A 13664-nucleotide genomic window follows, 5' to 3' on the forward strand; every position below is an offset into this window, starting at 1 on the left:
AGAGCAATAATAGAGTGATTGAAAATTGATGAATATCTGAGATCTTTATGTGGATCCAAGAGAAACAACAAAATGGAGGAGAAAGAAGGTTAGGACTGTTCATATGGTTGTAGATTCTTGCTTGTGACCTGAGTTTTTGGGCAAAGAAGAGAGGCTACGATATGAAGTTTTTCAGGAGAGAGCCGAGTAAGAGACAGTAGTGAAATTTTTGGGTTTGTGATTTCGCTGGAGATGGAGCTTTACAGGAGAACATTATTCTAATTTTTCAAATCTCTACATGGCATAAATTTAATAATCACGTTAGCGTCGTTATACCGGAATGAGCAAGAGAGACTTGTTTAGCCCATTTTTCAAAGCATAAGGATTTAAATGATCTGAAAAAATGTAAGGGAGTTCAATCAAGCCTTTTTGTAAGTACGAAGCCAAAACACCTGTCCAGAAAGCAATTCATCAGAAATTTACATACAAACAAATTAGCAGAATCTAGGTTCTATTTGACATGCTCACCTCATGACAACAAGTGCATGAGGAGTCTCTCTCTTTTTTTGATAAGCAGCAAATTTATAAAGCAACCAAAAGTATACAAAAGGGCATCAATGAGGATGGCCTTAGCACAATAAAATGAAGTCTGATGATCTCCTGATCCCTTCTCTTGCAAGCAAGTCAGCTATCCCATTTCCTCCTCTTCGGATGTGATGATATGATAGATTACCAATCTGAAGCTTAGATAAGGCGATGACATTCGATAGTTGTGCAAGTTTCCATGGAGCTTCACACTGTTGTGCAGCCCACTTGAAAGCGTTCGAGAGAGTCAGTTTCAAGGATGAGTGAAGATGCATGCGGCATAGATACGAGAGAGTGAGTTGTAAGGCTTTGCTCAATGCCCTCAGTTCCGCCTCGTTTGGCTCGCAAATTCCGACATTGCAGGAGAACATACATCTCAAACTTCGAAGTTCATCTCTCCTACATTTCGTCTTAGTTTTCTGGATATGTGATTGATGTATGACAATATTAAATCTAGATGCAAATCATATTTTTCAAAGTAGCCGTGAGCCTGTGCAATAGGCATTGTTTGAGAATATTTGATTTGTACTACTACTACTATAAGTCGATATGTTTTTTTTTCCTTCCATGTGTTACAATATTTTTCCCGACCAAAACTTCTTTGGTTGGAATTTCAGTTTCCATCAGTTTAATTCCGCATCCACACGATCTGACGATCGGACTCACCCCACAAATTAAAGCGAAATGACTATATCACCGTTCGCGAAACATGTGTCAATTTTAAGGCGGATTTCCATTTCCATCCCACAAAAGGTGTTGACCTTCTCTTAAACTTGTGATTCGTGAAGAACTCTTCACTCTTCAGTCTTCCCCGCACATATCTCTCCCCCTTATGCACGACTTTGCCTATAGACTTCACTATGCCTTTGGACTTTGGGTGAAAGCGCGTGAATCCTGACGATTGAAGAAGTGTGATTTGTGAAGAACTCCGGCCGGCGATCGCAGTCGGTGGGCCTTTCCGCCTCTTTAGCCTCAGACTCCAATTCTCCAAGTCTGCCTTGCACTACAGATTACACCTCTACGGCTCTATTTCGTGGTATGTCTGGTAAATCAATTAATCAAATCATCTTCTTTTTTTTTTGTTTAAACTTTAAACCCATTAAATCTTTTCTTTGAATGATCGGATTTTTTTATAAGTTATGTGATTATGTGGATAATTTTTTGAACGACGCTGGACCTCGTGCTAGTATTACATATTTACATCATATTAGATCTGACAGCTTTGTATGAAATTTTTTCCTGTTCCTTTAGTTGATATTCTGTTATTTGAATAAGTTTAATGTTAAAGCCAAATTTGGTTTCAAATCTGGTTTTTTTTTTTATTACAGAATTAGGAATTATCCATGGTGGAGATGATGATGAATTCGCTATGGATGTTAGTACTGGGGACTTGAGCTACTTTCATAGCTATATGTTTGATTCTCAAATATTATGGTTCATTTGTTTTGGAACACGTTACTTGAACTTGTTTTAGCTATATTTATGTAATAAGTTCAAGTAACGTTTTTTTTTTTATTAACGTGGGTGTCCGGGCCAGCTTACGCGCACCTCGATTAATCCCACGGGCCCTGGAATTAAAGACCATGTAAGACCCCAGTGACCCTTTGCGGCGCTCGAACCTTGGACCTGTCAGTGTAACTGTCCCGGTCTTACCAGCTGAGCTACCCCTCAGGGTTAGTTCAAGTAACGTGTTGACTATATAAGATGTTGGCACTTGTTGTGGTTATTATATATTTTTTTTTAATTTATATTGAAACATGTCATTGAACAAGTTCTATGCGCGTTTTTATTTTTATTTTTATATTATGTTATTGATAATTATACTTAGTTAAATTTTACGATTTTTATGATCCCGAATTTACATCCCCTTCCCGATTATAGGTGAAATCTCGATTTTGAGTCGACTACCTTGTGAATTTTCAATGAAATATCGTGTTCAAACCTTTGCCTGCCAGTTTCCTCTTCCATGAACTGAAAAGAAGAATGTTGTATGATCAGAAAAAGCAATTTTTGTGCCATCTAATATGGCCACTTTGCATACAAGAGACTACAAGTAACACTATACATTTCTAGGCACATATATATGCATTACTATTGTCAATTAGGAATTAAGTTTTTAACTTGCTCTTTTGATTGCTGATCACTTTTTATTCTTTTGCTTGTTTCAGTTCTCAATGCCATCAAATATGGTAGAGGCTAAAGTCACACAAGTGATTTTATCTTTATTATTTGTATTATATGGATTATCATCTTCAACAACAAGATCAGTTTCAATATGTGCGGAGTATTACAATGAAGGCGGAGCAGCATTGGTTTTTCAAGCTCCAGAATGTGGATGGTATAAGTCATACCATGGAACTTCCCGAAATCATACGATGAAATGTCAGTCTGCTACCCTTCAAGGGCAAAGAGAGTACCAAGAGGATCGGGTTTTGTGTGATCTTGATGTAACAATTCCTTTCTCTGGTAAGTTTAGTATATTTTAATTGCTATAAATCACTTCTGTTTGTGAAATTTTTTCTAATGAATTAATTTTTGAGTGTATATATTAGCTTTTGTAATGATGTATTTATAAAGGAAATTCAGTGTTTGTAAAGACCTTGTAGAGTTATAGGCTTTATGAAATTAAGTGGTTTAAGCAGGTTAAGTGTTTCATGATCCACCGTTAAAAAATAGCTTATAAACTGAAATAAGACTCCTCTAGGTAGCTTTTTTTTGACAACTTATAAGCTGTTAGTTTTTTGGTTCATAAATTCTCATGCTTATAGGCTCTAACAAACGCACCTGAAATCATTGGGCGTTGAAGCTCGAGTGATCTTTGCTGCGTTTGGCTGAGGACTTTATCAAGTTTGCAGCTTAATTAGGAGGCATGGGTGTGCTTTTATTGTTATTTCGGTGTACTAAAAAGTAGATGAATTTTCACTCATGTGCAGACAAAAATGGGCTTAATCAAGTCAAGACAGTAGGAATTGCTGCAATTTTTGATGGTCATCTTGGGTCTGAAGCCAGCGAGATGGCTTCAAGTCTTCTCATCGATTTTTTTCGATTGCACGCACACTTTATCCATACAGATAATTTTGGAGTTAACAAGCACCTAGCAAGGTAAGAGCTTGTTCATCAATATATATATGTATTCAAGCTTGCATATGTTAATTTTCTTTTCTGCTATGCGACCAAACATTTTTAATTTTAAAATCTTAGTTATATTGATCTTTGCATCCTCTAGTTATTGTTAACATGTTGAGCAATAATGATCACAGTTCTGATCAGAAGCAAGCACTGTACATTTTGAAGGAAGCATTGGTGAGGACAATCCATGATATTGACTCTAAATTTACCGAAGTAAGTCCACTTGTGTTATTTTTCCTTAAAAGTTTTAATGTCTTTGTTGTCAGGCGTGGATTTGATTTTGAGTTGTTCATTATTACAGGAAGCTAAATTTGTCTCTGGATGTACTGCCACGGTTGTTCTTATTGTAGATGATCATATTTTGGTTGCTAATGTTGGCGACTCAAAAGCTTTTCTATGCTCTGAAAAGCCCATTACTCAACAGGAAGTTGAAGGAGGTGGAGACCTACTAAAAGTATTTTCACTAATTAATTCTAAGCATTTTTTTTTTAAACTAAATGATGTGTGTTGTATGCTTGAAATTTATAGGCTCCATATTGGAGTATGTGCACAAGAGAAAAAACGGTGAAAAACATCCACTTAGGGACTACGAAAATGGTAAATGGACTCATCTCTCGGCCAAAGAGTTAACAAGAGATCATCATCCAGTTCGGGATGATGAGCGATTGCGGATAGAAGGTGCAGGTGGATTTGTATCTTTTTGGTCAGGTGATGTTCCTCGGGTTAATGGCCAATTAGCTCTGTCTCGAGCCATTGGTGATTTACGCTTGAAACGGTGAGTTTCCTCTTCTTTATCTGCTAATCTCCAATTACCTTGTTCCGGATATGCATCTGGCTTTGCCTAAAAACTCCAGTATCATATGGAACACTGCTTTCCATAGTGCATTTGGCTTAGCGATTTGCTAAACGTATATGCTATTTAATTTCAGCTTTATGAGCATTCTTATGATTATTCATTGTTTGCACGAATTGTGTCAGGTATGGAGTGATATCGGAACCAGAAGTGACAGAATGGCAAGCCTTGAATGCAAGTGACAAGTTTCTGGTGGTATCATCAGATGGGATATTTGGAAGGCTTACTCCGCAGGATGTTTGTGATCTTATACCATATCCCTGTAGAAAAGGATTCAGGCTATTCACTTCATTTCATGACCCTGAATGTATAATAGAGACCGCGTTCGAGGAGGGTGGCTCTGATAACTTGTCAGTCATTTTGATAGAGAGAGATTAGTGCAGTGCAAATACATTAGGCGAGTGAAGAAGATAAGCCCAACTCGTTTAACAAAGGCTCTTAAAGAAGCTCACACTTTACAGGCGAGCTCAGCCCAATCTACAATTGTCTAACACTTTAGTTTAAACGATAACTGTTTCACAACGGCTCTTTAGTCAGATTTGCAGTGTCTCTATCCTGATTTCTTTGTGGTACATCTGTCAGGGTCTTCAACCGTCAACTTTCTTCTCAAAATCATCTATATATGCTCTGTAATATATCTAGTTTATTTATCTCAATGGAAGTCATCTCATCTTCTTCTTTAGTTTTTTCAGACGATAAACTTCCAGAGTGGATTTTTTCAGACGATAAACTTAAGCTACAAGTTCTGGACTTGTCACACAATGGGTTTTCTATTGTAATGGCTCATGCGATTGGGTGTTCAAGCAGCTTGTAGAGTTGTAGTTCTTGAATCTATCCAAGAACTCTGCTGGGTACCATTCCATCCACAGTGGTTGCCATTGCCGGCCGGTCGCTTCTGCTGTGTCTCTCTGCAGGTCTCGTCGCTGGAGAGTGGTTCCGTCGCTTGTGTTGTTTGATGGAGAACCAAGTTTGGGAGGAAATGGGTGAGAGAGACCTAGAACGATTTGGTCTTTGGGAGGTAAACTCAGGATATGCCACGTGTATACCTATATAAACTCAGGACCTCAAAATGACTATAATATCCTAAGGTTCATATCACAAAAGGCTACCCTTTTAAGGACGGAGAGATTACCAAGAGGATCGGATTTTATGCGATCTTGATGGCAAGCTTTAAATAATAATCGTCATATTTTCCATTTTTAATATTTGCTAAACAAGTAAATAGGCTACAACTAATGGGCTAACTATAATGGGCCTTAACAAATCAAACTTAAGAGACGGCCTAATAGGTCCAGCCCATTCAAAAACTATAACTGGCCTACCCTTTCTTCGTTCTCCTCCAACGAGGAGTAGGAGATCAAGGGATTGGATAAGCGAAAATTCTTGGTGAGCGAGCAACCAAAGAAGAGGAGAGGGAGATGGATCAGTTAACAGCGAGCCAGCTCGGTAGTCATGGGGTCGGGACTTTGAGTGCCACCATTGCTGCCCTGGGAATTAATGTTTTTATTTCAGTTCCCCAAAGAAGGTAAACCTTCCATTTCCTTTTGTCTGCCTGTTTCATACTCTTGACTATGAAATTGAAACTGAAACGTGTACAAATTAAGCATTACTGATGTCTTTGGCATCCACTATAACGTTAATTAGGGTTTCAGTGTTTGTGTGGATTTATTTGGTGCTCAAGTAAAATGTTAGAATTAACAAATTTGTAATTATTTACTTATTAAAAAAATAGTTATGTATTCATAATAAATCACAAAAAAAAAAGAAAAAAGAAAAAGAAGTGGTCTTCTAATATGAAACTGTGTCTTACATCTACAAGGATGTGGTTTAATTAGCATGAAACGTATATTGGGAGGGAATTTAAGAAGCCATTAATGGACAGAGGTAATACTTGAGTCTTCTACGTGACGCGACTTCACCTTTCAATTGCAGATAGCTTGAAACCCTAAAATTTGCATATGTATGTTCGCTTGTTGCTGCAACCGATTGCTTCGGGGAGTACAAAACGACTGAGGAACTGGTGATTTCGACTCGGTTCTTTGCTATTATCTGCTATTCGCTTGTTCTATTCTTTGCCGTCGTTTGTTCTAGTCTCTGCTGGACCTATTCTGTATTCTCTTCATTGGTTCTAGAGGTGTTCCTGTTCGTCGCTTGTTCTAGTCTGCTGGTCGACTCAGGTTCTGTATTCTATCTGCTATTCTTGTACCCTCTCGTGTTCTGTACTCTGTCTGCTAGTCTCTGCTGTTGTGTTCTTCGATTCAAGCTGTTGTGTTCTGTACCCTCTCTGCTGTTTTGTTCTATATTGAAAGGAGGAATGCCCACGATCAGTTCAAATAAGATGACACCGACAGTTCAAATCTTACGAACATGTGCCCCCACTACAGAGTACAGACATGCTCTGTCTTCAGCTATTTTTTTTTTTGTCAATTAATGGCTTTATGCCTTTATGTTTCACACTGGAGTGTTTAACTTTAATTTGTATTTGACTCTGTTAGTATTGAATTTGGTTTGGTATTGCATATGATGATTGCTTAATTTACTTTGAATTTGTTTTTGTGATGAAATATTTGTTCTGGTTGATAATTTGTCATTAATCTGTATGTGTTCGAGGTATTATTTTCATTTATATTGTGTTTTTACACACATATATATATGATATGTATTGCATATATATATATATATATATATATATATATATATATATATATATTAATTAAAAAAACTCAAAACGATTAATCCGCTTAATCTCTGACTAGTTCCCGATTAATCCAATTAATCCCTAGTTCTCGCGAACCGCCTAGCGGCCGACTAGCGATTTTTGCAACCATGATTATGATCAATTCGAAAAACCGATTTTTCAAGGATACTCTCCAATCACCCCTATTGATTAGTAATTAGATTTCATTCAACTTGTTCCTTTAATTGCTGATCAATTGTTACCCTATTCCTTGGTTGGAATTTCAGTTTCCAGTGGAGCATCAAATATGGCAGTCATCAAAGTCATACTAGTGATTTTTGCATTATTTCTACTATGTGCATTATTATCTTCCACAACAACATCGGTGTCATCATGCACAGCGTATTACAATGATGGTGGAGCAGCCGCGGTTTTTCAATCTCCAGAATGTGGATGGTCTATGTCATACTATGGAGTTTCCAAAAATCATACTATGAATTGTCAATCAGCTACCCTTCAAGGACGGAGAGATTACCAAGAGGATCGGATTTTATGCGATCTTGATGTAAAGATTCCTTTCTCTGGTGAGTTCAGTCTTTCTTTTGTGAAAATTTATATACTATACTTGTTTAGTTTTTATATATGATCTTTGATTTATTATATAGTAACAGCTTTAATATGTATAAAGACACAAAACATCACCAGTTATATATATGTAACTTATAAGTTTTAAACTGAAATCAACTTGTCCGAGTAGCTTTTTTGTGCTGCCTTATAAGTTTAGGCTGAAAAATTCTTGGGTTTATGACTTTTAAGCTCTACCAAACACACCCGTAATTATAGATCGTTTGAGCTCAAGTGATCGTAGTTGTGATTAGCTACAGATTTTTAGAAAGTTTGCATCTTGATTTGGAGGCTGTAGTAGTGTTCTACAAGCTGTTAAGTGGTAAGCTGCTATTTAACCAAGCTGCTTGTGGTTAGATGAGGACTTCGTATGATATTTACATCTCAATTAGGACTGGATTTGTAATGGTAATTTTCTATTGAAAGTGTAATGAAGTTTGACTTTAATGCAGCCAAAAATGGGCTTAATCAAGACATGACAGTAGGAATTGCTGCAATTTTTGATGGTCATGGTGGCTCTGAAGCAAGCGAGATGGCTTCAAGGCTTTTCATTGATTTCTTTCGATTGCATACGCATTTCATCCGTGAAGAAATTGTAGATAAGTTTGGCTATAGCCACAGTTCTGATCAAAAGCCAGCACTGGACATTTTGAAGGAAGCATTAGTGAGGACAATTCACGATATTGACTATAAAGTCACCAAAGTAAGTAAAATTGTGTGTTTTTTTAATCTTTCTATAAATGTCTCTAATATGTCTTTGCTGTGTGGCATGGATTTGACTTAGAATTGTTCATTATTACAGGAAGCTTCTAAATTCAATTTTGACTCTGGATCAACTGCAACGGTTGCTCTTCTGGTAGATGGTCAGGTTTTGGTTGCTGGTGTTGGTGACTCAAAGGCTCTTCTATGCTCAGAGAAACCAATAACTCAACAAGAAATTGAAGGTAATGGAGACTTAATAGTAGAATAATTTGTATTAATAACTCTGATTCCCAATTATATAATAATTAAGTATTTATTTAACTAAATGTTGATCAATTCATCCTTGCTGCTTAAAGACTATATAGCATCTTATGAGCACAAGAGAATAAATGGTGGAAAATGTCCACGTCGGGACTATGGAGATGCAGAATGGACTCATCTCTCGGCCAAAGAATTGACAAGAGATCATCATCCAGACCGAGACGATGAGCGATTGCGGATAGAGAGCGCAGGTGGATTTGTAACTTTCAGACGTTATGATGTTCCTCGAGTTATTGGCCAATTAGCTGTATCTCGAGCCATTGGTGATTTACGCTACAAACCGTGAGTTTCCTCTTCTTTATCTAGTAATAAATAGCCAATGTTAAATTTATTTCTTGAATGGATGGCCTGTGTAATCAGATCAAAGTTCAGCAGGTCTGTTTACATAATTCCCGCAAATTATGTGTGTTATTTTTTTCTTGAACATCAACTGAGATAACTGAGATACCAACTGCTGTGATTTTTATCATTTTCTTTTCTTGAATTTCCCAAATTTATATTAAACTGTTTTATAAGGTTCTCTATAATTATTCGTTCTTTGCATAAATTGTCAGGTACGGAGTGATAGCGGAACCAGAAGTGACAGAATGGCAACCATTGGACCTTAATGACAAGTTTCTGGTGGTATCATCTGATGGGATATTTGAAAGGCTTAATCCGCAGAATGTTTGCGATCTCTTACCAAATCCAAGTAGAAAAGCATTCAAGCTATTCTCTTCATGTCAAGACCCTGAATGTATATTAGAGATCGCTTTCGAAGAGGGTAGCTCTGATAACTTGTCAGTCATTGTGATTCCCATTGAAGCCTCCTCCCGTAGAAGTTAATATTGCAATTGTGGATGTGAAAAGGAGTGGAAGGAGAGACAGGAAGATTCTTTTGTGAATTATATGCATAAAATTTATTATTTATTATGATTGGTATGATTCTTTTGTGAATTATATTAGGAGCTTTTTTTGTTCTCCTTTCACATATAATGATTAATATTAATAGAAATTACTTGGGTAATTTCCTAATTTGTGAATCTCTCTGGGGTCAAACTATGTGGATTCTGGAGATTCTGAGTTCAATTTTTAGGAGGAACAATATCTTTGTAATCACACGCATGGTTAAGGGGGCAATAAATTAAAGGTTTGTAGCACCGCTCACAAGGAAAAACCTGTAAAGCATTTCCCTTCTTTTGACCAGGATGTCAAATCAAGCAATCTATTCTTAGTCTTCAATCTATTACAAGGTCTAGAACACTCTTAATCTTTCTATATACATATATATACACCTTTAAATAGTATCAAACAAATGGTTTATGTTACACATCATTACCTATATATAGTCACTTGGCACATAAAAAATTGTGCTAAACCAATTAAACAATGTCCTAACATTCCAAAAAATGCCACATATAGCTTGTGAGTCATCAGAGTAATCTCCTTTTGTATATTCAAATCCACCAATACCTAACCTAATTTACTAAATTTAGTATGCTAGAAGCTTCTTTACACTAATAAAACACAGCATGATTAAAACTAAACCATCTATAAAGCACGCTTTAGTTTAACGACTGTCGATGCCAACAAATGTTGCAATGCCATTGGCTCGGAAGCCGCTTTCGAGGAAACATCAACAACCCACTTAGGCTTAACTTTAAGCTAGATCGATTATGCTTTTGTTTAATCTCTAATTAACTAATGATTTAAGAATTAATTAGTGAATTTTGGAAGATGTAATATACGGAATCGCATTGTCGGACTACTGGAGCCTGACGACATGTATGGGGGCAGATGATTTTCTTAGCCGACCGAGCTCAATCATATATATTGGAAGATTAATGTCCAGCTGTTAACTAAGCAGCTTGTATTAACACTTGGGTGCAAATTATTGGATGGAAGTATGATCTCGATCTTGGACTCCTAGATTTAGTGCGAATGAGATCATCATATCTTAATTAATTTACTAGTCTAGTTTGATAGAAAGATGCGTTGATGGGATTGAGTCGATTGATTGAGGGGATATATAAGGGAAGCCCTACAATCATTTTGTGTCATAGAATTTGGAGACAAACAATATATATATATATATATATATATATATATATACAAATTACAGGGTTGAAGTGAAAGTAGTAACTCTATACTACTGTAGAAGGATCAATGATGAGATGGGGATCAATAGTTACTACTGATCAACAAGGGTGGAGGAAGGGTCCTTGGACTCCTGAAGAGGATAAATTGCTTAGTGAATATGTTAGATTGCATGGAGATGGAAGATGGAGTTCTGTTGCAAGATCCTCAGGTAAGTAATTAATCAAGCAAGTTATAGATCAGATTGAAACAATTTTTCTAAAAGTTCAAGCTCGAGCTAATAGAAATTGTAATAGAGCATCATGGGGTGGGAGATTCGAGCATGGATATCTCCAAATCGAGTATATACCTTAATCATTTCGGTTGAGGGGTTGTTGGCGTGAGTGTGAGCTTATTAAAAGTGGAATTTTATGTATCTCTAACGAGCTAGTTAGGCATATGGTATGTAAATAATCATGAATTAATGGCTTCACTAATCTTTTTTTTGTCTTAATCAAATTTTGATTAGGATTGAACAGGAGTGGCAAAAGCTGCAGATTAAGGTGGGTGAACTATCTAAGGCCAGGCCTTAAGAGAGGCCAAATAACACCTCAGGAGGAAGCTATCATTATTGAACTTCACGCCTTGTGGGGTAACAGGTACTCTCTCTCCCTCTCTCCCTCTATACTTACACACAAATATGTGTATTTAATTTAGAAAAAAGTTGAATCTCCCTTACACGTGTATTTATATTATATTGTATGTATAGGTGGTCAACCATTGCTAGATACTTGCCAGGGAGAACAGACAATGAGATAAAGAACTATTGGAGAACACATTACAAGAAGAGATCATCCCAAAAACAAGAAAAGAGAAAGGCTGATCATGATCATTCAAAACAAAAACAACAAGAAGAAGGTCGTGAAAGAATTGAACTAGCTAACAACACAGCCGCCGTTGATCATGATCATCTGGGTGATCAACAAGGAAGGCAAGATGATCAGACGGTCATGATGACATGCCCAACCATGGATCAGGATCAGTGGTTGCGTTTGTTGACTCAAGACAGTGTTGTTGGGTCCTGGTCAGATAATCCTGTGGTTGAGGAAGAGCTGTGGGGTGACCTGTGGAATATGGACGATCATGCAAGTAATTATATTAACTGCAACCGTACAGCTTTTCCAATGGGAGGAGATCCCAACACTACCTATAATATTTAGGCTACATTTATTAATTAAGATTATGAAGCGCTAACTTAAGTTTACTAGATATGCAGATGTACTTCTTATCTGATAATAATTTGCTGATTTCACATTAAATGAATAAAATTTGCCTATCATGTTGTGTGAAGACTAATTAAACATTTAGAAATCGATCATTGTGGCAAAACCCAACACGTGGAAACAAATGTATGGTTCTTAATGGGAATCGTATTTATGACCTCCCAAGTTCATATGGTTTGATCCCGAGAGATTCACCAAATAGGCTATCACCCATGTGATTTCTTTAATTAATCTACTTGCCAATCCAAAGAAAATTATATTCGGGCATGGTTAGATTTTGACTTGATCCATTAGTGGTATTATTAGGGTTTTCCCCAATTTTCCAATATATGTGTACCTAAATCCTAAATAAGTAATGGGCCTAACTAAACGCGCTTTGAGAATCATCAAACTTAAGTGCCACGCTTAAGGGTCCAGCCCATCACTTAGGTAATACGGCCCATTACTGATTCTTTCGCCTTCAAACGAGTCCAGGGATTCAGATTGGATAAGCTACTTAACGAAGCGACGAAAGAAGAGAAGATGGCGATGGAGCAGATAACAGCAAGCGAGATTGCAGGGTTTGGAGTGGGGACCTTTCTCATATGTGCCACCATTGCTGCGCCAAGAATTGATGGTAAACCTTCGATTCCTTTTTTGTGCGATTTCCGATTCTTTGTTGCTTTATCAGTTGTGAGCCGTGAATTGTATCGGGAAAGCGATTCAGAATGTGATTTAGTACATATATTTGACAGTATGAAACTCAATTTGAAACGGATAGAATTCGAAGTCTGTGGTTTGCTTGATATGTCAAATGAATGAATGACCATGTTATCTTGTCAAATTGTTGTGCATAATCATATGTATTAGGTTTCTGATGCATATGTGGAACAATTATGTCTTGGTGAACTTACTGCACCATGGCTTCTGCGAAGTTAACAAAAGCAGAAGCTTTTAGTCAGTGTAGCATAGCTTGGCTGGTTTGAAAAGGAAGAGATTTGAAAGCTTAATTAGGATTTAAACATTTTTCCAGTGTATTGGATTTGTTTGGTGCTTAAATTCTCCATGTTATGCCCCAGGAACAAGGGTAAATTATAGAAATGGAATTGGGGCAGAATTTTTTGCAATCTAAATGCTCTAATTTTAATTTGTTTAATGTGACATTTGAAACTGATCCGTTGCAAGTTTTGTAACTTGTTCAAGTACTATGAATTTTCTAAACATTGGTAGGCTCAATCTTTGAATTTCATGGCCATTATTTTTTATTCTTACCAGCATTTGTGATGTCGGCCCTGTTTTGGTTCATAATTCCCAGCCAAGGAAGGGAAAGCTTCTAGTTGTTGAATAATGAAAATAGAATTCTGGATTAGTTTCACTTGATGTCAAATATGCCTTTAAATGATATGCATACATGTGGTGATCTGAGGATGATCGCCTGCTCCAGATGTAAAGGATTTGGATCAGTCAAATCTGGCGG

General features: G+C 36.8%; 3 protein-coding genes across 4 annotated transcripts; all 3 read left to right on the top strand.

Annotated features, from left to right (window-relative positions):
* Nucleotides 1-1300: 1300 nt before the first annotated feature.
* On the top strand, nucleotides 1301-5227 carry LOC119979911 (probable protein phosphatase 2C 51). The gene is made up of 7 exons (XM_038822533.1): nucleotides 1301-1600; nucleotides 2733-3030; nucleotides 3498-3666; nucleotides 3825-3906; nucleotides 3995-4130; nucleotides 4222-4468; nucleotides 4672-5227. Exons 2-7 carry the CDS (start codon nucleotides 2739-2741, stop codon nucleotides 4922-4924), a joined length of 1179 nt encoding a protein of 392 aa, XP_038678461.1. The 5' UTR covers nucleotides 1301-1600; nucleotides 2733-2738; the 3' UTR covers nucleotides 4925-5227.
* A 650-nt stretch (nucleotides 5228-5877) lies between these two features.
* On the top strand, nucleotides 5878-9807 carry LOC120016059 (probable protein phosphatase 2C 51). 2 transcript variants are annotated; one of them, XM_038868640.1, is made up of 7 exons: nucleotides 5890-6071; nucleotides 6479-6723; nucleotides 7511-7807; nucleotides 8300-8550; nucleotides 8650-8791; nucleotides 8906-9152; nucleotides 9425-9807. In XM_038868640.1, exons 3-7 carry the CDS (start codon nucleotides 7531-7533, stop codon nucleotides 9693-9695), a joined length of 1188 nt encoding a protein of 395 aa, XP_038724568.1. In that variant the 5' UTR covers nucleotides 5890-6071; nucleotides 6479-6723; nucleotides 7511-7530; the 3' UTR covers nucleotides 9696-9807. The 2 variants fall into 2 exon arrangements, with proteins under 2 accessions (XP_038724567.1, XP_038724568.1); XM_038868639.1 differs by lacking the exon at nucleotides 6479-6723 and having other exon boundaries at nucleotides 5878-6071.
* Nucleotides 9808-11018: 1211 nt separating this feature from the next.
* LOC119979912 (MYB-like transcription factor EOBII) lies at nucleotides 11019-12159 on the top strand. Its single transcript, XM_038822534.1, has 3 exons — nucleotides 11019-11157; nucleotides 11455-11584; nucleotides 11695-12159. The coding sequence occupies exons 1-3, from the start codon at nucleotides 11019-11021 to the stop codon at nucleotides 12143-12145; spliced, it is 720 nt and encodes a 239-aa protein (XP_038678462.1). The 3' UTR covers nucleotides 12146-12159.
* Nucleotides 12160-13664: the final 1505 nt, after the last annotated feature.

The sequence above is a fragment of the Tripterygium wilfordii genome, chromosome 15 (assembly GCF_013401445.1).
Source record: "Tripterygium wilfordii isolate XIE 37 chromosome 15, ASM1340144v1, whole genome shotgun sequence".
NCBI lineage: Eukaryota > Viridiplantae > Streptophyta > Magnoliopsida > Celastrales > Celastraceae > Tripterygium > Tripterygium wilfordii.

Excerpts from the sequence above, each read along its gene's own strand:
- LOC119979912 (XM_038822534.1), top strand. The coding sequence starts at position 11,019 with ATGAGATGGGGATCAATAGTTACTACTGATCAACAAGGGTGGAGGAAG. Across the intron at positions 11,158-11,454 it reads TTCTGTTGCAAGATCCTCAG|GATTGAACAGGAGTGGCAAA; the intron begins GTAAGTAATTAA and ends AATTTTGATTAG. Across the intron at positions 11,585-11,694 it reads CACGCCTTGTGGGGTAACAG|GTGGTCAACCATTGCTAGAT; the intron begins GTACTCTCTCTC and ends TTGTATGTATAG.
- LOC120016059 (XM_038868639.1), top strand. The coding sequence starts at position 6,044 with ATGTTTTTATTTCAGTTCCCCAAAGAAG. Across the intron at positions 6,072-7,510 it reads ATTTCAGTTCCCCAAAGAAG|TTTCCAGTGGAGCATCAAAT; the intron begins GTAAACCTTCCA and ends TTGGAATTTCAG. Across the intron at positions 8,551-8,649 it reads TTGACTATAAAGTCACCAAA|GAAGCTTCTAAATTCAATTT; the intron begins GTAAGTAAAATT and ends TCATTATTACAG.
- LOC119979911 (XM_038822533.1), top strand. The coding sequence starts at position 2,739 with ATGCCATCAAATATGGTAGAGGCTAAAGTCACACAAGTGATTTTATCT. Across the intron at positions 3,031-3,497 it reads TGTAACAATTCCTTTCTCTG|ACAAAAATGGGCTTAATCAA; the intron begins GTAAGTTTAGTA and ends ACTCATGTGCAG. Across the intron at positions 3,667-3,824 it reads GTTAACAAGCACCTAGCAAG|TTCTGATCAGAAGCAAGCAC; the intron begins GTAAGAGCTTGT and ends TAATGATCACAG.